Here is a 26,102-nt window from a genome sequence, read left to right as displayed (position 1 = left end):
ATCTTCCTCTGATCTGTTCACACACAGGGAGGGCATCTGACTCACATTGGATGTTTGTAAATCTTTATTGACTTAAACAGCTCATTTCTTTATAAAAACAGTGATGTCATGATTCAGATTTAACAGAAAAACAAAGGCCACAGATTTTGAAATAAGAGACGTTTGATCTGAAAATCGAAAAATGAGATTTAAAAATGACTTCAACATCGCACAACCTGTTCCTTCAGAATAAGAGGTGCAGACAGGAGCTTTATTTTGGCGGGACCGGGACACGTGACACATGACAGGACGCCCCAAGTCCTTTTCATCTGGGAAATGGATTTGGTGTTTTGGTGATGTGTGTTGAGTCATGGTTCAGCTCTGGTTGAGGCTGGTTCAGTCCTGGTTCAGTCCTAATTTATTCCTAATTTAGTCCTGGTTCACTCCTGATTCCAGCCCTAGTCACAGGGATGGGTTATTCCTGGTTTACACATATCGTCCTGGTTTGGCTCTGGTTCAGTCCAGGTTTAGTTCTGGTTTAGACCTGGCTCAGTCCTAGTTGACAGCTGCTGTATTCCTGATTTAGTCCTGGTTCAGTCCTGATTATAGCCCTAGTAACAGGAAGGGATTTTTCCTGGTTTACACATAACTTGGTCCTTGTTTAGTTCTGGTTTAGACCTGGTTTAGTCCTGGTTCAGTCCTGGTTGAGACCTGGTTTCAGTCCTGGTTTAATCCTAGTTGGGGACCTGACCGAGTTATTTCAATTTTAGAACAAAAATGCACCAAAATATAGAATCCTTCATGTTTCTGTCCTTTTAGCGCCGCCATTTTGGACACTTCCTGTGGAATAAAGAACTGCACCATTTTGTGTTTTAGCACCAGATCTCTCACCATATTACGCACCGATGTCACATGCCATATTGATACTTTGCAGTGACATCTCGCTGGGGGTGTATGTACATGTATCTCTATGGTGGAATGTTCAGCAGCTCAAGTTTCTGCAACAAATCAACAAAAAATACTAACTAGATTTAAACAGCACATTTTCAGAAACCTGTGATCAATCCAAGCGTTCATCGTTCTGTTTAGACGTTAGATTTTAGACAAAAAGGTGAGAGCGACTGACTGGAAAACTGTTGGCTAACGCTAGCTAGCTTATGACTTATGTTATTAAAGAGCGACTCGTTTAACTGCACAAATCAGCTCACCTGTTGTAGTTCCAGCTCGTTTCTTTATGGCCAGATTGTGTTAAAACTTTAATCTGAGCATTTTTTTTTTTTTTACCAGAGCTTCAGACGGAGCAGTGCCTCCAGTTAGCATCATAGCATCACACCCCCAGAGAATGTTTATGACATCAGCTGCAAAGTATCAAACCTGAACCTTTGACAAACTCCTCTTTTGACATGTGAGATTTCTGTTTTAGCTTTAGCGCCGTTAGCACCACTCAGTGTTCGCACCAAATGAGCCGCAGAAAAGGAGGAGGAGGGTCCGGCAGGTTCTAGAGCACCAGATTTTATTTTCAGACGGCTGCACAATTATGGAAACAAAAAATAAATAAAAAAATATTTCCAGAGGTGGGACCAAGTCGTTTTGGAAGTCTGAAGTCTGTGGCAACAAGTCCAAGTCCAAGTCCTTTGCTCTGAGCTTCAAATAGTTTCAAGTCTTTAAACCGACGTACCGAATACAGCTCGTATTTTTTTATTTACATGCTTGTTTTTAAACTATTTTTAAAAAGTCAGATAAACAGATGTAATAATATCCAAATTTCACGTCACAATATTTATTATTTGCCACTTTTTCCTTTTTAAATCTCTTACCAAAACCTTCCTGTCATAATCCAAAATGTAATTAAGATGTTAAAGTGAAAAAAATGTCTTCATATAATCTGCACTGAAATAGAGCAAAGGATCATGGTCTATGTAGTTCCCTTTGTTTTTTTAAATTTTTTTACGCAAGTCAAGTCTTAAAATAGTAACTCAAGTCTGACTCGAGTCCACACCTCTTGCTTTTTTTTGTTTTTAAATCCAGATTTCATTCACAGGTCACGTTTAACCCCATCCAGGAGCCTTCATCTGACCTCTGACCTTTGACCTCTGTCCTGCTTTCACACCGGACACTAAGGCCACGGTTCAGACGAGTCGCTCTGCAGTGGCTCAGTGGTTAAGCGGCTGCGTATATGCGACTACAGGGTTTGCAGTTCACTTTTTAACACGTTTTAATCAAAGTCAGTATTTGAATGTAGCAGATGTCAAATCCCAAAGTCTCTAAATTACAACAGATGCCCTCCCTGCATCTCCATCAGGGTTTTATTCTGCGTAAAAGCTGCTAATCTTGTAGTTTAGACCTCTACAATTACATGCACTTTCACCTTTTTACTTGTATGAATGGCCCAGATTTATAACGTGACCTGTGACTGAATTTGAATTTGAAAACATTAATTTAAAAAAATCACAATTATAAAAAAAAAATATCACTATTTGGTTTTGGTTTTTTTCCAAAATTGTGCTGCCCTGATCAGATTGTGGGTTTGAATCCTGACAGTTTGCCAAATGCTCCTTTACCAAACAACAGAAACAGAAACAAAACCAGGCAGAATTTCAGATCTGATAAGAAAAAGAAAAAAAAAAAAAAAAAGGCTTGCTCCTTTTGGACAGAATTTGTGGAGGGATTTTTTTTAAAGAGGAGGTATTTTACTTCGACAGGATGTTAACTGCAAACACATGACATTTAGATCACAATGTTACCTTTTGTTGTTTTGAAAATGCTATATGTTTTTCGTTACCCCTCCCTTTGCTCTCTGCGCCCCTTCAGAGTGACATCACAACAATCAGCTGCATCCCGCTAATGAAGCTACTGCACATCACATTACGTTTGTCAAAATCCTGTGTAGTTTTGTTTCATGCTTTAGGATATTTATGGAGCATTGTCGTGTGGGAGCGTGGGTGACGTAGGCTTGTGGGCAGAGCTTTGTACAGCCTCGTACAGCTAACCGTAAGGAGGGTTTGAACAGGGACCCGGGAGAGACCGCTAAAACACTCAAACATGCATGGATGACGTCTAAAAATTTGCATAATACCCCCTCTTTAAATTTCAATGACATGATTTTTTATAAAGTGCAAAAAACTGAATCCTGATGAAAAAAAACACAACTGTAGCTTATGGAGGTTTAGCTTCACGAGACTTAAACACGTAAAAAAAACCAGAAACGATTTGAACCGGTCGTGACTTTTACGGGAATATTCTGAGAAAATGACACAACCAAAAAAAACATTCTGCGATGACAATTCAAACTTACATCTCCTAATCTGTCTGTAACCGTGTTCTAATGTGAGGAAATGTTCCGCAGCGTGGGCTTTAACTCTGTTCTAATGTGAGGAAATGTTCCGCAGTGGGGCTTTAAACCCTGTTCTAACGTAGTGTCCTCCTCAGAAACATCCCTGGAGTTGTTTTGTTTTGTTTAATTCACACATGTTGCGTTTTTTTTTTTTTTTGTGGTTTTTTTTACGCTCTGTTCCAACTTGTGACATCATCAGGAGGCGGATCCATAAGTGCTCCTCTGGGTTTTTTTTTTTAAAGTCCACACTCCTTCGCCAAGACTGGTCCGGATGTTTGAAGCTATTGTTCTGTGCCTGATTTGAACTGCGTCGTCCTCGGGCCACCGGCAGAGGGTTGAAGAAGCCTACATGAGCAGAGTACAGGAGTATAGCACAAATATAAATGGGTTTGGTTTTAAATATCGTCCCGGACTTCGGTCCAGAGAGCACGTTCGACGGGACACAGCACAGGTACAGGTTTGGTTTTACAGGAAAACGTTTAACCCATAGACTGTATAAAGAAGTGGACTGAGGAAGTGTCACATTACCCACAGCAATCAGCTCCAAATGAAGCTCATTGTGGCTAGCGGTTATAGCTGCTAATCTGGAGCTGTATTTGGAATTCCGCCTGCAAGTGTGAGTATTATAGCAACCAAAGAGCCAATCAGGAGCGAGGCTGTTGAAGGTAACGCCCCTCCTTGCCCGCACCGCTGGTTTGACACGCTGTCGATCAAACCTGTTGCTAACGCTAACGGGAGCGACCTCGCGGAAAGAAGGCGCCTGATTTGTCTGTTATTAATGTTCATATCTTGATTTAGGGATAAAATTGTGAAATAAAAACCCCCGGGAATATTTTATGGTCCGAATGACAAGCCTGACAGCAGCGGTTACGGAGACAGGGGTGACAGTTTTTCAATAGAAAGTGAATTGGACGTAGCGGCTAGCGGGTTAGCTGTGTCCATTTATATATACAGTCTATGGTTTGACCCAAAAGTTCTGCACATTTTTTATGATTGTCCCCCCCCAAAAAAAACAAACGTCCCCAGTCTCAGGAGTCCTTCTGGGTTTAGAGTCCTGTGGGTCAAACTCTGGAGACCTGAAAGTCCTGGTCCAGATCCGGCTCTGGGTCTGAGTCCTGGTCTGAGTCCGTGGTGTCCGAGTAGTGGTACTGGTCTAGCTCGGCGTCGCTGGCGTCCGGCGTCACGGAGGAGGCCGCGTCGGAGCCGGCGCCGTCTTCCTGTGGCTTTGTGAAGAACAGCTCCACCTGTAACAGACCAGAGCCAATCAGAGAGCGGACACGTGTACAGGCAGCCAATCATAGAGAGAGGACAGGACAGAGCCCGCCCACTCTCCTCTGCTCGTCCTTACCCTAAAGTTCGGTGAGAAGTTCCGGTGGCTCTGGTCCTTGTTGGCCTTGTCCAGCTCTTGTTTGCAGAGGCTGAGGGTCAGATAGTCCAGGCCGCTCTGCTCCTCCCTGCTCTCTCCTCTCTCCTCACCTCTCTCCTCCTCTCCTCCTCCACCTCCTCCTCCTCCTCCTCTCCTCCTATTCTGTTGGGACCCTCCGTTCGCCTGGTTCTGTCCAATCGGAGGAGGCTCTGGGACGAAGAACGTGTTGAACCAGAAGTGGAACATCTTCTCCTGAAACACAAAGTTTCAATCAGGGTGAGAGCGGGAAAATAAGGGTTCAGCTTTACGTCAGATGCCCTTCCCAACAAACCCGGAGTGAACAGGGATTAAACGCGGTTAGAGCTGGAAAATAAGGATCAAGTACTACACAACAGACTCAGAACATGTTAGTAATCGTTTTTAGATTCAACTTTACATCAGGTGCCCTTCCAAATAAGCCTCTACTCAGAATATTGATATGGCAAAATGTATTGTTAATCTCAATCTAAACATTTTTTAACAACAGTTTTAAGGCAAAACCACATGCATTGTCCACACAAACCAGGTGTAAAAATGGATTAAACAGGCCTGAGTAGAGCTCTCCACTTCACGTAGTAGTAGTAGTAGTAGTAGACGTAATTATATAGTAGTACCTTCTTACTGATCTTGCTATGCTTGGGGTAGAGATACGTTTCATCTTTTAAACTGTTAGTCACTATGGCAACAGTTCTAATTTTTCATCTCGTAGTCATAATCAGGGTTGCCAGGTACGCGGTTTTCCCGAGGAACAGGGCAGTGTTTTAAGAGCTGCTGCTGTAAAAAAAAAAAAAAAAAAAAAGTATTGTTCGCAGGTTTGGCCAGAGGTATTTTCTATGTAAAACGCATTTTTAGAATAATCCTATTAAAAGTCCTGAATTTCACTGAAAATCTTTATATCCAAAACCTTCAGCACACTGTGGAGCTTCTATTTCAGCACGAGCGGGGAGGGGGCGGAGCTGTGTGGGGAAGAGGCAGGGCTGTGTCACCAGAGGAGTACTTTCATAAACACAGTGGAAAATACATCCGCGGCACATGGTCCGTGAGTTTTGGGTGCTTTTTCAGACACTTTTGAGCGGGTTGATTCGCCAAAGTCATAATTAAATTCTTGATGACCATGTGGCGGTAGTGATAGCAGTAGCAGTAGTAGTAGCAGTAGTACTTGCTGTAGTATTGTTACCTTCTTGGTGATCTTGCTGGTCTTGTGGTAGAACTCCACCTTCACGTCTCCGCACAGGGGCAGGGGTTGGGGCAGGTCCATCTGGAGGTTTTTGTCTTCTCGTTTGGTCAGAGCAGAGTTTGAGGTGAAGAGCTTCACTTTGAGCTGAAACACCACGAATTGAGGGTCTGAGGAGACACACAGAGAAGATACAGGAGAACTGAAGGTTTAAGGAGAACAAAGAACTCACAAGAGAACCTTCTGTTGACAGTTTGCAGCTGATGTCATCCGCATTCTCTGGGGATGTAATACTAACTGTAGGCACTGCTCTGTCTGAAGCTCTGGTGCTCAAGGTAGACTTTAACCTGAGTTAATTTAATCTGTTTTAACACAATCTCACCAAAGAGATCTGATTTAGCTGGGACTACAACAGGTGAGCTGATTTGTGCTGTTAAACAAGTCTCTTTCAAATAACACTACAGTCTCAAGCTAGCTAGCGTTAGCCAACAGTTTCTCAGTTACTCACTCTCACGTGTTTGTTGAAAATCTTTAACTGAAAAACTGAGCAGAATCAACTTTAAAATGGTACAAACTCTGCAAAATCTATGATCTCTCCTCATGATCTCACTCAGTTTAGAATTATTCCAGTATGTTTGAGTAAACCTGTACTGTTCTGCATTTGAGTGGTCTGAAAACAGTAGTAGTAGTAGTATCCATAGTAACAGTAGTAGTAGTAGCGTTGTAGTATTACTCACTGCAGGTGCCGTTGGTAAACATGGGCACTGTGTGGAAGAGGATCTTGTGCAGGAGCAGAGCTGTGGGTTTGTACTGAAGTCTGTTCTTCAGGAGAATACTGTAGTAAGACACGTATCTGCGCTGGCTCGGGATTGTCACGCCCTGAAAGTACACGAGAATGTAAGGACGGAAGGGCATCTGACACACGGGAGGGTATCTGACACACGGGAGGGCATCTGACACACGGGGCTGCCCTCCCAACCCAGCCCTCAAGATGCTGTGTGGAATGATTACCTTGCAGACTCTGGTGCTGATAGTGGGTCAGTGTGGTTGGGTTGTTGGGGTTGGTGGTGGAATCATTGTGGGTTGGTGGTGTCTGTGGATCCGTGGTGGGTTGGTTGTATGAGTCGATAGTGTGGGTTGGTGGTCTTTGCTTGCGGTTGGTGGATCAGTGTTGTGGTTGGATTATATGGGTCAGTTGTGTCTGATATGGGTTGGTTATATGTGTCCTACCTAGTGGCCAGTTGTGTGGGTTGGTTGTGCGGGTCAGTCGTGCGAGTTGTGTGGGTTGGTTGTGCGGGTCTGTTGTGCGGGTCAGTCGTGGGTTGGTTGTGTGGGTCAGTTGTGCGAGTTGTGAGGGTCAGTTGTGCGAGTTGTGTGGGTTGGTTGTACGAGTTGTGTGGGTTGGTTGTGCGGGTCTGTTGTGCGGGTCAGTCGTGGGTTGGTTGTGTGGGTCAGTTGTGCGAGTCGGTTGTGCGAGTTGTGAGGGTCAGTTGTGCGAGTTGTGAGGGTCAGTTGTGCGAGTTGTGAGGGTCAGTTGTGCGAGTTGTGAGGGTTGGTTGTGTGGGTTGGTTGTACGAGTTATGTGGGTTGGTTGTGCGGGTCTGTTGTGCGGGTCAGTCGTGGGTTGGTTGTGTGGGTCAGTTGTGCGAGTCGGTTGTGCGAGTTGTGAGGGTCAGTTGTGCGAGTTGTGAGGGTCAGTTGTGCGAGTTGTGAGGGTCAGTTGTGAGGGTTGGTTGTGCGGGTCAGTCGTGCGAGTTGTGAGGGTCAGTTGTGCGAGTTGTGAGGGTCAGTTGTGCGAGTTGTGAGGGTCAGTTGTGCGAGTTGTGAGGGTCAGTTGTGCGAGTTGTGTGGGTTAGTTGTGCAGGTCGGTCGTGCGAGTTGTGTGGGTTGGTTGTGCGGGTCAGTCGTGCGGGTCAGTCGTGCGGGTCAGTCGTGCGGGTCAGTCGTGCGGGTCAGTCGTGCGGGTCAGTCGTGGGTTGGTTGTGTGGGTCAGTCGTGGGTTGGTTGTGTGGGTCAGTTGTGCGAGTTGGTTGTGTGGGTCAGTTGTGCGAGTTGGCTGTGTGGGTCAGTTGTGCGAGTTGGTTGTGTGGGTCAGTTGTGCGAGTTGTGAGGGTCAGTTGTGCGAGTTGTGAGGGTTGGTTGTGCGGGTCAGTCGTGCGGGTCACTCGTGGGTTGGTTGTGTGGGTCGGTTGTGCGAGTTGTGAGGGTCAGTTGTGCGAGTTGTGAGGGTCAGTTGTGCGAGTTGTGTGGGTTGGTTGTGCGGGTTGGTTGTGCGGGTCAGTCGTGCGGGTCGGTCGTGCAGGTCAGTCGTGGGTTGGTTGTGTGGGTCAGTTGTGCGAGTTGGTTGTGTGGGTCAGTTGTGCGAGTTGTGAGGGTCAGTTGTGCGAGTTGTGAGGGTCAGTTGTGCGAGTTGTGAGGGTCAGTTGTGCGAGTCGTGAGGGTCAGTTGTGCGAGTTGTGAGGGTCAGTTGTGCGAGTCGTGAGGGTCAGTTGTGCGAGTCGTGAGGGTCAGTTGTGCGAGTCGGTTGTGCGGGTCAGTCGTGCGGGTCAGTCGTGGGTTGGTGGTGTGGGTCGGTTGTGCGAGTTGGTTGTGCAGGTCAGTTGTGCGAGTCGTGCGGGTCAGTTGTGCGAGTCGGTTGTGCGGGTCAGTCGTGGGGGTCAGTCATGGGTTGGTTGTGAGGGTCAGTTGTGCGAGTTGTGAGGGTCAGTTGTGCGAGTTGTGCGAGTTGTGAGGGTTGGTCGTGCGGGTCGGTCGTGCGGGTCGGTCGTGTGTTGGTTGTGTGGGTCATTTGTGCGAGTTGGTTGTGTGGGTCATTTGTGCGAGTTGGTTGTGTGGGTCAGTTGTGCGAGTTGGTTGTGTGGGTCAGTTGTGCGAGTTGTGAGGGTCAGTTGTGCGAGTTGTGAGGGTCAGTTGTGCGAGTCGTGAGGGTCAGTTGTGCGAGTCGTGAAGGTCAGTTGTGCGAGTCGGTTGTGCGGGTCAGTCGTGCGGGTCAGTCGTGCGGGTCAGTCGTGGGTCGGTTGTGCGAGTTGGTTGTGCAGGTCAGTTGTGCGAGTCGTGCGGGTCAGTCGTGCGGGTCAGTTGTGGGTTGGTGGTGTGGGTCGGTTGTGCGAGTTGTGTGGGTCGGTCATGCGGGTCAGTCATGCGGGTCAGTCGTGGGGGTCAGTCGTGGGTTGGTTGTGAGGGTCAGTTGTGCGAGTTGTGAGGGTCAGTTGTGCGAGTTGTGCGAGTTGTGAGGGTCGGTCGTGCGGGTCGGTCGTGCGGGTCGGTCGTGCGGGTCGGTCGTGCGGGTCGGTCGTGTGTTGGTTGTGTGGGTCATTTGTGCGAGTTGGTTGTGTGGGTCATTTGTGCGAGTTGGTTGTGTGGGTCATTTGTGCGAGTTGCTTGTGTGGGTCATTTGTGCGAGTTGGTTGTGTGGGTCATTTGTGCGAGTTGGTTGTGTGGGTCGGTTGTGTCTCTCACCTTGCGGTCTGTAGTTCGCGCCTGGCCGTAGAACTCCAGCACTTCCTCCGGTGTGCTGAACTGTCCGCGGTGCAGCAGGTAGGCACAGATCATGACCCCTGTGCGACCTTTGCCCGCCTTACAGTGCACCGCCGCCACGTGTTTAGCGTCCTGCCCCAACCACGAGTCCAAGTCCTCACAGAAGAGACGCATGAGCTCGAGCTGAGGGGGCGAGTGGTCATCGAACGGGTACTGCGCCACTGAGGACGGAGAGAGCCAATCAGAGAGCAGCAAGGCAACCACACAGCCAATCAGAGAGGAGGGGAGAGGAGGAGAGCCAATCAGAGTAGAGAAAAATAACCTCACATTTATACAGCTAATCGAAGAAGAGCAGAGGGGCAGGGAGTGGTCAAAGTAGCAATAGTGATAGTTGCAGTAGTAGAATTAGTATTATTAGTAGTAGTAGTATTTGTTTCAATAGTAATAGCAGAAGTAATAGTTGCAGTAGTATTAATAATAGTAGTGATAGTTGCAGTAGTAGTTTCAGAAGCAGTAGCAGAAGTGATAGTTGCAGTAGTAATACAGGTAATCAAAGGAAGATGAAAAAACATTCAAAATGGCGGCCTCATGGATCCATGTTTTGCCTCTGCTCTTCTGCTTCTGAAGGAGACACAATTGCTGTAAAGACGTCCTCAAAAGTGTAGAGGACAGAGGGTCACGGGGTCACAGGGTTACAGGGTCAGAGAGTCAGAGGTCACAGGGACTCTTACCCTGGCAGTTGAACTTGTTTGGGTCGTAGTTTCTCTCTGAACATCTGTGAAAAAATAAAATAAAGTACTATTTATCAACAGCCCTGGTGGACAGCGGTGGTACTGTAGGTCACACTTACAGGTTGTAGATCTTGTAATTATTTTTGTGCCTCGAGTTGAAAAACCTGAAACAAATGAAACAATGTGTTTATAATAAAACATGTACCATAATTCTCAGGTTGATGAACTTTGGGTCAGTTTTCATACCGCACAACGTCATCGATGTTGTTTCGGTAAACTCCCTCCAGTCTCTCTGCAGGGAAGCCCATCGCGATCAGGTTTGGGTAAATATCTGAACTACAGGTTTAGGAAAAGACAAGAAACACCACAAACATGTACAACCCTCCTGTTAGGTACTCCTGACCAGCACCACGCTACAGACCTGGTTTAGTCCTGGTTTAGACCTGCTGAGTTTTAGATCCTGGTTCAGTACTGGTTCAGATATGGTTTAGACCTGGTTAAATCCTAATTTAGACCTGGTTTAGACCTGGTTCAGTCCTGGATTAGACCAGGTTCAGACCTGGTTAAATCCTGGTGTAGAGCCGGATTGGATCCTGGCTTAGACCTCATTCAGTCATGGCTTGGTTTAGACCTGGCGTACACCTGGTTAAATCCTGGTTTAAACCTGGTTCAGCCTTGTCTTAGACCTGGTTCAGTCTTAGCTTAGACCTGGTTCAGATTTGTCTTAGACCTGGTTTGGGCCTGCTTAAATCTTGGTTCAGTCCTGGTTTAGATGTGGTAAAATCCTAGTTCAGTCTTGGTTTAGACCTGGCATAAACATGGTTAAATCCCGCTTTAAACCTGGTTAAATCCTACTTTAGTCCTGGTTAAATCCTACTTTAGTCCTGGTTAAATCCTACTTTAGTCCTGGTTAAATCCTACTTTAGTCCTGGTTAAATCCTGCTTTAGTCCTGGTTAAGTCCTGGTTAAATCCTGGTTTAGACCCAAGAAGGATACAGGTAAGGTCCAGGTCAAAGTCCCCGAGCTGGTACCGCCTTTTGTTCCGACTCACGATCTCTTTAATGATGTTCGCCATGGCCCGGGTTTTCCGTCAGAACCGGTCCGGTCAATGTGCAGTGTCCCCGGGGAGGAGCAGCCCGGGAGCCCGGGAGAGGAACCAGCACCGTCCACTGTCCTCTGGAACCTAAACCCGGTTCACTCGGGCTCCTGGGGACAGATACGGAGGACTAAACCCCATCTGATCAAATAAACTGTTTTATACATCCACCTCCAGATTCCGCAGCACGGGAAGAACAGTGACAGGTATCCGACTTCTGGCGCCTCTTTCCCGGGTAGAACAAGCAAACGTCTCGGTAAAAAAAATCACCCCCAGAAAATTGAATCAAAATCATAAATTCAATAATCCAGACCGTGTTATAAATATTAGAGAATCTTTACAGACGACAGGTCCGTTTTTCTGGTTGCAAGCAGTGAGCAGAGTTTAAATGAATGCTAAATGCTAACCGGGACATCAGCTGACAGGGAGCCGACGCTCGGAGCTTGTGGTCGGTGTCAAACCTGGAGGCTTCGGTCTTTAGACAAGAAAAACAAACATCGCATCTTAAGCTTTAGGGCTGTACATTAAATACTAAATTGTAGATAAAATAATATATATATGTTTAAGATTTAACAAGTTATCTGTTGAAAAAAGAGCCAACAGAGAGCTCCGTGATGCTAATGCTAGCCGGCTCGTTAGCTGAGTCACGGCCGGGCGCTGGTGCATGTTTCGGGGCTGAGCTCAGAGGCAGCTCGGGCTCGCTCCATGCTCCCGCGGTGGGACCGGCTGCCCGGGTCCCGTGGCGCCGCGCACAACCATCCGGGGCTTTTTTTTAACGGTATATCCACAATGGTAAAAGTATAATCCGTGCAAATAATCCGCGATCCGGGAGAAGTTTGAAGCACCGGAGACAGCGGGAGAGGACGGAAACGGAGCCGGGCTGGAGACGCGTCTGAGCGGACACAGGAGCAGAGAGGAGCCGCTGTCTGCGCAGAGCATCCGGGATCAAAGTAAAAGTCTCGATGAAGGAAAAGAGATGTATTTGGACATGAAAATATTGTTCTGACAAACTAACGCAGACAGTGACTTAGTTTTAGTAAAAATCCATTACTTTTGTATTTATTATAACTAAAGATACAGTTGAGCATCTCACAAAAAGGTTTTATTGTGAAAATCTTCCCAGTGCTGCAGAGCTGAGGCACAGATGTACTCCATGTGTTCTAGTGCAGATTCAGGAGTCACAGACCGTTTATATGTGTATTTAAATGTTTTGCGTGGCTCAGAATAAAATAGAGAATATTTTTTTGCTACTGATGTTTGATTAAACGTGTTTAAATGAATTATTTGCCGTTAGAAGAGCAGTGCGCAGTGTTTTAGCGACACCCAGCGGCCAAAGTGATCACCGCTCAGAGGGAGATGATGTAATGTGATCCTGCAGTGAAGAAATCAGAGCAAAAACACGATATTTTAAAGGAAGAACTGATACTTTTTAATTGTAAATGCCTGAATACATGGTTTCATGTTTAAATCTGTTTTTGGACATTTAGCATTTTTCTCATCCTACAAACCAAAAAAGATCTTAAGATAAAATAATTACAATATTGTGCACCTAATTTTAACATTAATTATACCACACTAAAAGGAAAGTAAAAATAAGATAAGATAAGATATGCCTTTATTAGTCCCACAGTGGGGAAATTCCAGTATTGCACCGCACAGTTAAAGAACAGAAGGAAAATGGTACATGCAATAAAACAAGATAATAGATAAATAGCTTAAAATAATTAAAAAAATAGACTTAAAAATAAACTATAGACTCTAATGTAACATCTCCGTAAAGTGACTTGAGTATTGCACATAGGTGTGGATGAATGACACATGTTCAGTGTTAACAGTGTTCATTGTACAGTCTGACAGCAGCAGGAAGGAAAGACCTGAAACCTCCTTCACACAGCGAGGGTGAATCAGTCTGTCACTGAAGCTGCTCTCCAGGGCAGACAGAGCGTCCTGCAGGGGGTGAGACTCATGGCCCAGCATAGAAATGACCTTAGCCAGGACCCTCCTGTCCCCCACCTCCAGAGTCCAGAGGACAGCCCAGGACAGAGCTGGACTTCTTGATGACCTTGTCCAGCTTCTTCCTCTCCCTCTCTGTGATGCTGCTGCTCCAGCAGACCACACCGTACAGGATGGCTGATGCCACCACAGAGTCATAGAAGGTTTTCAGGAGTGGCCCTCTCACTCCAAAAGACCTGAGTCTCCTCAGGAGATAGAGCCTGCTCTGGCCCTTCCTGTACAGTGCGTCTGTGTTGTGAGTCCAGTCCAGTTTGTTGTTCAGATGAACACCCAGGTACTTGTATGAGTCCACTCTCTCAATGTCCCTTCCCTGTATGTGCACTGAGGGGCAGTAGAGTGTCATCTGCGGAAGTCCACCACCATCTCCTTGGTCTTCTCTGCATTGATGATGAGGTGGCTCTGCTGACACCAGTCCACAAAGTCCTGTGTTAATCCTCTGTACTCCACATCGTCGTCATCCTTGATGAGGCCAATGATGGCAGAGTCATCAGAGAACTTCTGCAGGACGCAGCTGTCCGTGTTGTGTCTGAAGTCTGCAGTGTAAAGGGTAAAAAGAAAGGGCGCAAGGACAGTGCCCTGGGGCGCCCCCACACTGCAGGTCATGAGATCAGACACGCAGTTCTTGGCTCTCACAAACTGGGGCCGGTTTGTGAGATAGTCCAGGATCCAGTCTGCCAGGTCCCAGCCCACCTTGGCGGTCTCCAGCTTGTACCTCAGGAGCAGTGGCTGGATGGTGTTGAAAGCACTGGAGAAGTCAAAGAAGAGAATCCTGACAGTGCTGCCGGGGTTCTCCAGGTGAGACAGTGAGCGGTGCAGCAGGTTGATGATGGCGTCCTCCACTCCGATGTTATGAAGAATGTGAATACTTTACATATGTGTTTATTGAATTTAATTTTATTGTATATATTTTCTTTTATTTATGTTTTTATGTGTTTATTTATTTTATTTTATTTTTTATTTTTTATTTATTATTATTATTATTATTATTATTATTATTATTATTATTTATTTTTTATTTATTTATTTATTTATTTTTTGTATTCTGTGCGATTCCTGAGTGTCCTGTAGGGGCGCAGTTGTTCCGGAGCAGACTGCAGCAGAGACGTACAGCAGAGGTCTGGCACTTTTACACACTTTTTATCTATTTTTTACACCAAAAAACGAGTCTTCTCCGGGGCTATCCGCTTCTGTCGTTCCGTACGAACCCGTAACAACGTGAACGTGTCTCCGGTAACGTTTTATTTCATAGGAAAGAGCGGGAAATGTTCAATCTGGGAAGGTCACCGTAGCTAATGTGGCTAATGCTAACACCAGATGTGCGGCGGATAGAGGGGGACACTTTACAGGTTTAACTGCGAGAAACAGAAGAATAATGTGAATTTAAACATGTTTTATTAAACCTCAGCGGTCATCTGATGATGTTTAGTGATTTAGAAGAGCTGACAGGGAGCTAATGCTGTGGCCCGGTGGGTTTGACGCAACGTTACGCCAGACTGTGCGTTATAAACTGTATTAGTGGTACTTTTAGTCTTATCCTTCATTACAAATAAGTTAAATGCAGCTTATGGCACATTTACAGCATTAAAGACACTGTTATATAAAATTCGGCTTCATTAAAAACTTATATATATTTCTATATAGAGTTCAGTTTCAGAGTTGGTGAATCAAATCGAAACCTCATGTTAAGTCACGCATCTTCTAGATAAAATCAGCAAGAGGTTTTAACAGGGTCTGGTGGGTCAGGGGGAGCAAAGACAAATGGGGTCAGGTACAGAGAGGGTCAAATGTGGGGAATACTTTTAGATGAAATCACGTGCTGTTTACTAAATATGCTCCGTCTGACCCTCTTCTTTTGCTCCATCTGACCCTCTTCTCCTGCTCCATCTGACCCTCCTGCTCTATCTGACCCTCCTGCTCTATCTGACCCTCCTGCTCTATCTGACCCTCCTGCTCCTGCTCCATCTGACCCTCTTCTCCTGCTCCTTTGACCCTCTTCTTTTGCTCAGTCTGACCCTCTTCTCCTGCTCCGTCTGACCCTCTTCTTCTGCTACGTCTGACCCTCTTCTTCTGCTCCATCTGACCCTCTTCTTCTGCTCCATCTGACCCTCTTCTCCTGTTCCTCTGACCATGTTCTCCTGCTCCATCTGACCCTGTTCTCCTGTTCCATCTGACCCTGTTCTCCTGTTCCTCTGACCCTGTTCTCCTGCTCCATCTGACCCTGTTCTCCTGTTCCATCTGACCCTGTTCTCCTGCTCCATCTGACCTTCTTCTCCTGCTCCATCTGACCCTCCTGCTCCTCTGGCCTCCTGCTCCTCTGGCCCTCTTCTCCTGCTCCATCTGACCTTCTTCTCCTGCTCCATCTCACCGTCTTCTTCTGCTCCATCTGACCCTCTTCTCCTGCTACTCTGACTCTCTTCTCTTGCTTCTTTGACCCTCTTCTTCTGTTCCTCTAGCTCTTTTTTCCTGCTCCGTCTGACCCTCTTCTTCTGCTCCGTCTGACCCTCTTCTTCTGCTCCATCTGACCCTCTTCTTCTGCTCCATCTGACCCTCTTCTTCTGCTCCATCTGACCCTCTTCTCCTGTTCCTCTGACCATGTTCTCCTGCTCCATCTGACCCTGTTCTCCTGTTCCATCTGACCCTGTTCTCCTGTTCCTCTGACCCTGTTCTCCTGCTCCATCTGACCCTGTTCTCCTGTTCCATCTGACCCTGTTCTCCTGCTCCATCTGACCTTCTTCTCCTGCTCCATCTGACCCTCCTGCTCCTCTGGCCTCCTGCTCCTCTGGCCCTCTTCTCCTGCTCCATCTCACCGTCTTCTTCTGCTCCATCTGACCCTCTTCTCCTGCTACTCTGACTCTCTTCTCTTGCTTCTTTGACCCTCTTCTTCTGTTCCTCTAGCTCTTTTTTCCTGCTCCATCTGACCATCTTCTCCTGCTTCATCTGACCCTTGTCTCCTGCTTCATCTGACCCTTGTCTCCTGCTCCTCTGACCCTTTTCTCCTGCTCCTTTGACAGTCTATCTGTCTCTCTCGTCAGGTGCGATGGTTCTCCGTGAGGTTCCCGTGGAGCAGGTGGGGCGCCCTCTCGGCCGCTCAGAGGTGATCGGACTGCTGTTTCGGCTCACGGTGTTCGGGGCAGTCACGTACTTCACCATAAAATGGATGGTGGATGCACTAGACCCGACCCGTAAGCAGAAGGTGGAGGCGCAAAAGCAGGCGGAGAAGCTGATGAAGCAGATCGGAGTGAAGAACGTGAAGCTGAGCGAGTACGAGATGAGCATCGCCGCGCACCTCGTCGACCCTCTCACTATGCAGGTGAGAGAAAGTACTACAATACTACTACTACTTTTAGTACTGCATTTTAATTAGCGTTGTCAAAGGATTTAATCTTATTTAATTAATCCACAATGCTAAATTAATTATTTTAATCTGGCTATTTAGTTGCTATAAAATTGCATTTCACAGTGACCAAAAGAACAGGTTTAGCGGAGGGTAAAGGCCCTTCATTGCTGCTTGCGGGTGTAATTGGATCTAATGTCCAAAACGCACTGCAAGAGCATTTTGTAGCAAGTGAAGTGTCCTGCGCAGGAAGTCTTCAGACTTGTTTCTTAATCTCTTAGTGTAGCAGATCGGATTGTGCAGGTTAGGAGTTGGCTGTTAGATTTATCCTGCCATTTTTCAGTGTTCTGTCACAGTTTGGTGAAGTATTTGGTCATTTGTTTTGTTTTTTTATTTTATGTTTACATTTAACTGTGTGCAGTGAGCACATTCCTGCCTGAGTTTTTATAGGTCATATGCAGGGGGATTGCACAGCGGCCTCACGTGCTTTGTACGTGCTTATACATCGCACTTAACGTGTTTTATTTGTGTTTGTAGATCACGTGGAGGGACATCGCAGGTCTGGATGAGGTGATCACAGAGTTAAAGGAGACAGTGATTTTACCTGTTCAAAAGAGACACCTGTTCCACGGATCCAGACTCCTGCAGCCACCCAAAGGTAAAGTCCTCCTCTGCTGCTCCTGTGCCACCTCCTCCTCTGTACCTCATCACTTCTGTAGTCTCTAAACAGTAAAAAGGTTCTGTTTATGGCAATATGGGTCAATTCTTCTTTATACAGTGGAACCTAATGCAAGCGCTTGGACTCTTTTTTTTTTCATGGGCGTCCTGTTTAAAATACAATACAAACAGAAAAATAAAAGAAACAAACAAGTATACAAGTCCATATAAAACTTTTTTTTTTTTAAAGGTACAGATGTGTGTGTAAAAGTTTGTTAACAGATTATTAAACTGCAATTATGTCACCAATTTATCTAGATATTCTTCACAAAAATAGAATACACTTTTTCAACTAAAAGCCCTCCCGTCTGTTTTGTTGCAGCTCGTCCTTAGCTTTATGCAGTCTTGTGATCTGGTATTAAGTGTCCCGATATCAATGATTAAGGTACTCTGTCAGTTTTTGCAGTAATCCCTTATAGATAAATTTCGCACAGTGCTGTTCTCTTCTAATAGAGAGTGAGTCTTACGTCCAACAACATTTGGTCTGAGGGCCACTTTTTGCCCCTGGACCGTAGTTTGGACAGAGTTGGAGTTTTGCAACGTGATCGAGGGAATGAAGGAATTCTCCAAAAATACATAAAATAAAAATGTAATGTAAAAGCACACATATTGTGCTTGTATCTGCTCTGTTGCTATAATCTATGACACTGCAGATCATTATGTTGTAATTTGGACATTTTTAATCACAATACTAAAACGACTTAGTAATATGTCATCTTGAAAATAAGCGATTAAAGACATGCCCGATTCACTTTAAATACAACTTCAGGTGAGTAAATGGTGAGAGGAAACTACTATAACATCAATATTAAAAGCACTGTTAAGTTTACTTTGTAGAATAGGTTTGCTTTAACTTAATAGAATCCATCCATCCATCCATCCATTTTCTTCCGCTTATCCGGAGCCGGGTCACGGGGGCAGCAGTCTAAGCAGGGACTCCCAGACTTCCCTCACCCCGGACACGTCCTCCAGCTCCTCCGGTGGAACCCCAAGGCGTTCCCAGGCCAGCCGAGAGACATAGTCCCTCCAGCGTGTCCTGGGTCTTCCCCGGGGCCTCCTCCCGGTGGGACATGCCCAGAACACCTCCCTAGGGAGGCGTCCAGGAGGCATCCTGAGCAGATGCCCGAGCCACCTCAACTGGTTCCTCTCAACGTGTAGGAGCAGCGGCTTTACTCCGAGCTCCTCCCGTGTGACCAAGCTCCTCACCCTATCCCTAAGGGTGCGCCCGGCCACTCTGCGGAGGAAACCCATTTCAGCCGCTTGTATCCGCGATCTTGTCCTTTCGGTCATTACCCAGAGCTCATGACCATAGGTGAGGGTAGGAACGTAGATTGACCGGTAAATCGAGAGCTTCGCCTTCCGGCTCAGCTCCTTCTTTACCACAACGGACCGATACAGCGACCGCATCACTGCAGACGCTGCACCGATCCGCCTGTCAATCTCCCGCTCCATCCTTCCCTCACTCGTGAACAAGACCCCGAGATACTTGAACTCCTCCACTTGGGGCAGAGACTCACCACCCACCCGGAGAGAGGAAACCACCTTTTTCCGGTCGAGAACCATGGCCTCGGATTTGGAGGAGCTGATTCTCATCCCAGCCACTTCACACTCGGCTGCAAACCGCCCCAGTGCCTGCTGCAGGTCCTGGCTCGAAGAAGCCATCAGGACAACATCATCTGCAAACAGCAGAGATGAAATCCTGTGGTTCCCAAACCAGGTCCCCTCCGGCCCCTGGCTGCGCCTAGAAATTCTGTCCATAAATATAATGAACAGAACCGGTGACAAAGGGCAGCCCTGGCGGAGTCCAACATGCACCGGGAACAGGTCTGACTTACTGCCGGCAATGCGAACACAGCTCCTGCTCCGGTCATACAGGGACCGGACAGCCCTTAGCAAAGAGCCCCGGACCCCATACTCCCAGAGCACCCCCCAAAGGGCACCACGAGGGACACGGTCGAATGCCTTCTCCAGATCCACAAAACACATGTGGACTGGTTGGGCATACTCCCATGAGCCCTCGAGGACCCGATGAAGAGTATAGAGCTGGTCCAGTGTTCCACGACCAGGACGAAAACCACACTGCTCCTCCTGAATCCGAGGTTCGACTATCGGTCGGATTCTCCTCTCCAGTACCCTGGAATAGACCTTACCGGGAAGGCTGAGGAGTGTGATTCCCCTGTAATTGGAACACACCCTCCGGTCCCCCTTCTTATACAGAGGGACCACCACCCCGGTCTGCCATTCCACAGGTACTGTCCCCGACCGCCACGCGATGTTGCAGAGACGTGTCAGCCAAGACAGCCCCACAACATCCAGAGACTTGAGGTACTCAGGACGGATCTCGTCCACCCCCGGAGCCTTGCCACCGAGGAGCTTGCCAACCACCTCAGTGACTTCAGCCAGGGTGATGGACGAGTCCGCCTCTAGGTCCCCAGTTTCTGCTTCCTCCTCGGAAGACGTGACAGTGGGATTGAGGAGATCCTCAAAGTATTCCTTCCACCGCCCGACAACATCCCCAGTCGAGGTCAGCAGCTCTCCACCCACACTGTAAACAGTGTTGGTGAAGCACTGCTTCCCCCTCCTGAGGCGTCGGACGGTTTGCCAGAATCTCTTTGAGGCCGTCCGATAGTCCTTCTCCATGGCCTCTCCGAACTCCTCCCAACCCCGAGTTTTTGCCTCTGTGACTGCCCGAGCCGCGGCACGCTTGGCCCGCCGGTACTCATCAGCTGCCTCAGGAGTCCCACGAGCCAACAAGGCTCGATAGGACTCCTTCTTCAGCTTGACGGCATCCCTTACTTCCGGTGTCCACCACCGGGTTCGGGGATTGCCGCCGCGACAAGCACCACAGACCTTACGACCACAGCTACGAGCAGCCGCATCGACAATAGAGGTGGAGAACATGGCCCACTCGGAGTCCATGTCTCCAACCTCCCCCGGAATCAGGGAGAAGCTCTCCCGGAGGTGGGAGTTGAAGACCCCCCTGACAGAGGGCTCCGCCAGACGTTCCCAGCAGCCCCTCACAATGCGCTTGGGTCTGCCAGGTCTGTCCGGCTTCCTCCTCCGCCAGCGGATCCAACTCACCACCAGGTGGTGATCAGTTGACAGCTCAGCCCCTCTCTTCACCCGAGTGTCCAAGACACGCGGTCGGAGGTCAGATGACACGACAACAAAGTCGATCATCGACCTCCGACCTAGAGTGTCCTGGTGCCACGTGCACCGATGGACACCCTTGTGCTCGAACATGGTGTTTGTTATGGACAAGCTGTGACTAGCACAGAAGTCCAATAACAAAACACCGCTCGGGTTCAGATCGGGGAGGCCGTTCCTCCCAATCACGCCCCTCCAAGTGTCACTGTCGTTACCCACATGGGCGTTGAAGTCCCCCAGGAGAACAACGGAGTCCCCGGTTGGTGCACTGTCTAGTACCCCTCCCAGGGACTCCAAGAAGGCCGGGTACTCTGCACTGCTGTTTGGCCCGTAGGCCGACACAACAGTGAGAGACCTGTCCCCGACCCGAAGGCGCAGGGACGCGGCCCTCTCGTTCACCGGAGTGAACCCCAACACGCAGCGGCTGAGCTGTGGGGCAATGAGCAAGCCCACACCAGCTCGCCGCCGCTCCCCGCGGGCAACGCCAGAGAAATGGAGAGTCCAACCCCTCTCAAGAGGTTGGGTTCCAGAGCCCGAGCTGTGCGTGGAGGTGAGGCCGACTATATCTAGCTGGTAACGCTCAACCTCCCGCACAAGCTCAGGCTCCTTCCCCCCCCAGCGAGGTGACATTCCATGTCCCCAGAGCTAGTCTCCATGTCCGGAGATCCGGTCGTCGAGGTCCCCGCCTTCGACTGCCGCCCGGATCTCTTTGCACCCGCCCCAACTTAATAGAATGTTAAGACAAAATTTTAGTCACTTTTTCACTTGTTTGCTCACTTCCAGCCAAGATGGATTAAACAGATTAGATGATAGAATAGTGTAACGTATTTGTGGTTTCTGTGTCGCAGGCGTGCTGTTGTACGGACCTCCGGGCTGTGGGAAAACGCTCATTGCCAAAGCCACGGCGAAGGAGGCGGGTTTTCGCTTCATCAACCTGCAGCCGAGCACTTTGACGGACAAGTGGTACGGCGAATCACAGAAGCTCGCTGCCGCTGTCTTCTCCCTCGCCCTGAAGCTCCAGCCAAGTATCATCTTCATCGACGAAATCGGTTAAAACTCAAAATATTTAAGTTGTATCAGGTCAGGAACAGAGACAGACGGGAGGAGATCTGATGTCGTCTTTTTTTTGTTTCAGATTCGTTTCTTAGGAATCGTTCGAGCTCAGACCATGAGGCCACAGCCATGATGAAGGCCCAGTTTATGAGTCTGTGGGACGGACTCGACACAGACTACCATTGTCAGGTACTTCTACTACTACTATTATTATTGCTACTACTACTACTACCACTGTCAGGTATTACAATCATAGTAATCAACACAGGCTTCCACTGTCAGATACTCATACTACTACCACCAAGGTATACTGCTGTTATCTTTCACAAAGGATTACTAAAGTACACATTATCTTACCTTTACTACTGTTTGTATTCATGCTTCTACCACTACGACTATTAAAAAGTATTACTACAAGTACTAAACTGTGACTAAATATATGGTTTTCCTCTGTCGTGTCGTTTTATATGGTGTCTCTTCTCCTCATGTGGCGTGTACAGGTGATTGTGATGGGAGCCACGAATCGTCCTCAGGATCTGGACTCCGCCATTCTCCGCCGCATGCCCACCAGGTTCCACATCAACCAGCCTGTGAGTACTTGTACTGTACGGGCGTAAGAGCTGCTCTGGACCGCAGTCCGCCGTAAATTTCCATCTCAAAGCCACTAACCGCTCCTTTGAAGATGATGAGGTTCAGGTCTTTGTTAGGAAAGACATGGGGCCTCTTTAGATATGTTACTGTCATTACGGTAATCTACCTCCGTTGTCCCTCGAAGATGACGAATCAGAGCGCAGGTGCCGCCGGGATCTTCCCAGTCAGTTATTCAACAGATGGATGTGTAAAATAGAGGTAGTAGTGTGAAAAAATGCCGTACATACAGATACTTCCTTTAACATGATTTTTATGGCTAAAAAAAGAAAAGTCTAGGCGAGCTGTACTGGTCTACACTGTGCTCAGTCCTTAAAGGGTTAAACAGGAATGGGGCCTCAGTTTCATCTCTCACTGATCTACAACTCTATCCCCAGACCCAAAACAAACAGGAACAAAGAGAACAATGGGCGGACATTACAGGTTGAATAGAGTCATTCAGGCTGAAACTGGAGACAATAGCCGTTTACAGTTTCAGTGTCGTTAGCTCCTCCTTCAGACCGATATAAGGCAGTGTCCACGAGTGATCTGACCAGAACTGAAGAAGTGGCTTGGACGAGCAGCGAAACATCTTCACTCCTATAACGATCAGTTGACAGATTAAAATTTCATCTTTTGCTACTTATACTGTAGTACTACGGCTACTGCTACCAAAACTACTACTACTATAGCTACCATTAACCAGCCTTGAGCACGTATACTATAGTACTATAGTTATAGTACAGTTCTAATACTAGTACTGCTACGACTACTGTTACAAGTGGTACTACATATTCTTGAGTAAACAAGGCTCTACATAAAAAACTGGGCTCTGTACTAGAGAGCGACCGATGTGGGTTTTCATGGTCGATATCATTACTGAGTGTTTTAAATCCAGAGAAACCAAAATATTGACATGTGCTGAGATTTAAAGCCAATTACTCATACGCGAACCAGGGCAAATATCGTCTCATCTCTGCTGTTATCTGTCCAAACAGTGCGCTCTGATTGGTTGCTTCTAAATGCTGCTCTGTGATTGGTTGCAGAGTCAGAAGCAGAGGGAGCAGATTCTGAAGTTGATCCTGGACAACGAGAGGGTGAGTTTGAGTATTAAAAATAATTATTAGATTTATTAGTTTATATATACTGACAGTAAACATGTTGGACTTTGTCAGTTTTGTTTCATGTGGATAGGTCCAGTAATAGTTGTGTTCCCGTGACATGAGCGCAAAGTCCAGCGTCTTCTCTGTATAAATAAACAAAAGTCCAATGATTTTTTTTCACAATAGCTTCAGAAAGTGGTGCCATTATCCAACCCCAAAGACGTGACTTAAAGTCTTTTTAATTTTAAGTTTGTGGAGCTAATCCCAAACAATCGGATAAACCAGAAGTTTGGAGATTCCTTTCAAAACCGTGAATCTCCCATAGGTCTAACGTCTGTACTTATCGTTTTATTCAAGTTACAGTGGTTGTAAACAGGATTCTAGTTTAAATAATCTTACGTGCAGTTCCTCTTGTGTCCTGTAGGTGGACTCCAACGTGGATCTGGCAGCGGTTTCCAAGGAAACGGAGGGATTTTCAGGAAGTGACCTCAGAGAGACGTGTCGAGATGCCGCGCTGCTGTGTGTACGAGACTATGTCCACATGGAGGACACAGACAGGTAAGAGAGGGAGGGGACAGACAACGGAGACACAGAGTTGAGAGAGACGAGAGACAGGTACAGAGAGAAAGGACAGCGACAAGGACAGGTATAGAGAGAAGGGACAGAGACAAGGACAGGTTCATAGAGAGGGGACAGAGACAAGGACAGGTTAGAGAGAGGGGGCAGAGACAAGGACAGGTACAGAGAGGGGTTGATAGCAACAAGGACTGGTACAGAGAGAAGGGGACAGAGACAAAGACAGGTACAGAGAGGACAGCAACAAGGCCAGTACAGAGAGAAGAGACAGAGACAAGGACAGGCACAGAGAGAGGGGACAGCGACAAGGATGGGTACAGAGAGAGGGGACAGAGGCATAGAGGGATGGGTACAGAGAGGAGAGAGGGGATTGGTACAGGTGAGACTCTGCCCCTGTCCATGTTCTCTGTGTGGATGTAGAGAAAGAGGGAACAGGACAGGTGAGTGGGTGATGGAGACAGGGACAGAGAGAGACGCACGCAAGAGGACACGGACAGGTGAATGGGCTGGTCAGAGACTGACAGATGAGATACAGAAAAAGTCCTAAATTGGAAGGTCAAACTGCAGGTCAAGTGATTTTTGACAATGAAAGCGCCTATAATTGGAATAAATGAAAGGTGGTCACGTTTATACTGTGGAACATTCCAGGCAAAGCTATAACATCTCCATGGAGACGAGCAGAAAACACCAGAAAAACATCTGAGCGAAGACTGAAATCTGAAGTTTAAACTAATCCAAGAATCTCAGCATTTTAGAAAATATTTTTTATAAGCGTAAACTCCAGGATTAGCAGCTTTTACAGAGAATAAGACACCGGGAGGGCATCTGACACACTTTTCCGTTTCTGTTTTTCAGTGAGGAGAGCATCCGTGCCATTACACAGAACGACCTGCAGAGGGCCATCTCCAAAATGAAGAAGTCCAAATCAGCCGGAGGTCAGGTTCTGCTTCACGCGGCGCTGGACTGACCTCTGACCCCTCCTGACCTCTCCTGACCCTTCTCACCCCGCTGTGTCGTTTTAAGAGGATTTTATTTTGAAAAGACTTTGTGCTTAACGTTTGGGGAAAGAGCTGAAGGAGTGCGGACTGTTTGTGGGGAATGTAGGAATAATTTATGATCCAAATATAAAAGATTTGTCCTGAGAGCAGAGAGACAGGGATGCACCGATACAGCTTTTACAGCTCCGATACTGATCGATACTGTAGCTTTGAGCATCTGCCGGTGCCCGATATCAACCGATACCAGCGCAGAGACAGAAAACAGCATTTATTTCCTTAAAACAGGCATGTCCAAACTGCGGCCCGGGGGCCAAACGCGGCCCTCAGACCAATTTTTCTTGACCCTCAAGCTTCCAGGTGAATTAGCCTGTATTTCTTTAAACAGTACTTTTTACTGCATATTTCTGAAAATCTGCTTTAACAAGCCCTTATCAAATATTTAATGTGTCCCATTGAGGATGTAAACATGAATAAAGGTCTAGTGGTTCAATATAACTTGTAATAATAACACACATTTGAAGTATTCACTGTATTGGCGACCAGTCTATGGCCCTCAGTCGGCCCTCGGCTTTGTCTGTGATTTTATATGCGGCCCTTCATGAAAAAAGTTTGGACACCCCTGCCTTAAAACAACAACGAAATAAGACAAAACTGGTCCAAATATGTGATGCAGCTGCTATTTATCTCATGTAACTACTGAACAACTTTGCGTTAAAGTTGAAACATTCTGCAATTTCTTGACCAACTAATAATAAAAGTTCGTCCAACCAAGAGATCGTCTGAATCGATATCTGGAATCTGCATCCTACTGAGAGAGAATGAGCTGACTGGACATGGAGCTCAAAGTAAAAAGTGACCCTTCCTTTGCATTCTCTGTTGTAAATCCTCTTATTACTCCCACTCGCCCTGGACAGACTGGCACAGATGTGGCTGCCACTCTGCTCCTTTCTGCCTCTGTCTCACGGGAGGAAGTGTCTTGCTCCCACGACGGCATTGCTCGGTGCTGGGACTCAAAACAATCGTCCGGGTTGTTTCTCTGCTCCCTGAAAAGTAAAGTGTCTTCCTCTGACGTGGCTCACAGCACTGACATGAAATACAGTCATCTTATTTTTTTATTTAGCATTTTGTTGGATTGCGTTTGTTCAGAGTGAGGTGTAAATACTGTGTCCTTCTGCTGTAAATAAACTCTTTTTAAAGAGAAAAAACATGCGTCTGACTGTCTTTAAATGCATCTTTAGCTGTAGTCTTAAAGTTTAATTCGTGAATCAGCAGTACGTTTAGCAATAGTATCAAAAATCAGACACTAATCAATACTAAAATTGAATCTAGATACTCATT

At 47.1% G+C, this 26,102-nt stretch overlaps 2 protein-coding genes across 5 annotated transcripts in view; one reads left to right on the top strand and one right to left on the bottom strand.

Moving 5' to 3' along the window:
• Window positions 1-3,177: 3,177 nt before the first annotated feature.
• The window catches only part of ptenb (phosphatase and tensin homolog B), a 128,653-nt gene continuing 105,728 nt past the window's right edge, over window positions 3,178-26,102 (bottom strand). The window contains exons 2-10 of one of the 2 annotated variants that reach the window (XM_055229768.1): window positions 11,097-11,238; window positions 10,347-10,431; window positions 10,220-10,264; window positions 10,101-10,144; window positions 9,352-9,590; window positions 6,630-6,771; window positions 5,896-6,062; window positions 4,662-4,931; window positions 3,178-4,557 (exon numbers count right to left, since the gene is read on the bottom strand). In XM_055229768.1, the coding sequence (XP_055085743.1) occupies window positions 4,375-4,557; window positions 4,662-4,931; window positions 5,896-6,062; window positions 6,630-6,771; window positions 9,352-9,590; window positions 10,101-10,144; window positions 10,220-10,264; window positions 10,347-10,431; window positions 11,097-11,175 (1,254 nt within the window). In that variant the 5' untranslated portion in view covers window positions 11,176-11,238 and the 3' untranslated portion in view covers window positions 3,178-4,374. Of the gene's footprint in view, window positions 4,558-4,661; window positions 4,932-5,895; window positions 6,063-6,629; window positions 6,772-9,351; window positions 9,591-10,100; window positions 10,145-10,219; window positions 10,265-10,346; window positions 10,432-11,096; window positions 12,107-26,102 lie in introns of those variants that run through there. The other variant, XM_033984498.2, reaches the window with a different exon arrangement.
• Window positions 14,271-25,959, top strand: atad1b (ATPase family AAA domain containing 1b). Of its 3 annotated transcripts, none has more exons than XM_033984501.2 (9): window positions 14,271-14,324; window positions 16,242-16,519; window positions 17,081-17,201; window positions 21,256-21,456; window positions 21,543-21,649; window positions 21,961-22,050; window positions 23,134-23,184; window positions 23,615-23,748; window positions 24,622-25,959. In XM_033984501.2, the coding sequence occupies exons 2-9, from the start codon at window positions 16,247-16,249 to the stop codon at window positions 24,731-24,733; spliced, it is 1,089 nt and encodes a 362-aa protein (XP_033840392.1). In that variant the 5' UTR covers window positions 14,271-14,324; window positions 16,242-16,246; the 3' UTR covers window positions 24,734-25,959. The 3 variants fall into 3 exon arrangements, with proteins under 3 accessions (XP_033840392.1, XP_055085745.1, XP_055085744.1); XM_055229770.1 differs by having other exon boundaries at window positions 14,278-14,439; window positions 24,622-25,957; XM_055229769.1 differs by lacking the exon at window positions 14,271-14,324 and adding an exon at window positions 14,336-14,406 and having other exon boundaries at window positions 24,622-25,957.

This window comes from Periophthalmus magnuspinnatus, chromosome 19 (assembly GCF_009829125.3).
Source record: "Periophthalmus magnuspinnatus isolate fPerMag1 chromosome 19, fPerMag1.2.pri, whole genome shotgun sequence".
NCBI classification, from domain to species: domain Eukaryota; kingdom Metazoa; phylum Chordata; class Actinopteri; order Gobiiformes; family Gobiidae; genus Periophthalmus; species Periophthalmus magnuspinnatus.
The sequence above is the reverse complement of the archived record's forward strand: the minus strand, read 5'-3'. Positions and strand labels throughout refer to the sequence as shown.

Bases quoted from the DNA above. Each gene is read 5' to 3' on its own strand.
- atad1b (XM_033984501.2), top strand. From the start codon at position 16,247: ATGGTTCTCCGTGAGGTTCCCGTGGAGCAGGTGGGGCGCCCTCTCGGC. The intron at 21,650-21,960 runs GTACTTCTACTA...TGGCGTGTACAG, and splicing joins ACACAGACTACCATTGTCAG to GTGATTGTGATGGGAGCCAC. The intron at 23,749-24,621 runs GTAAGAGAGGGA...TCTGTTTTTCAG, and splicing joins CACATGGAGGACACAGACAG to TGAGGAGAGCATCCGTGCCA.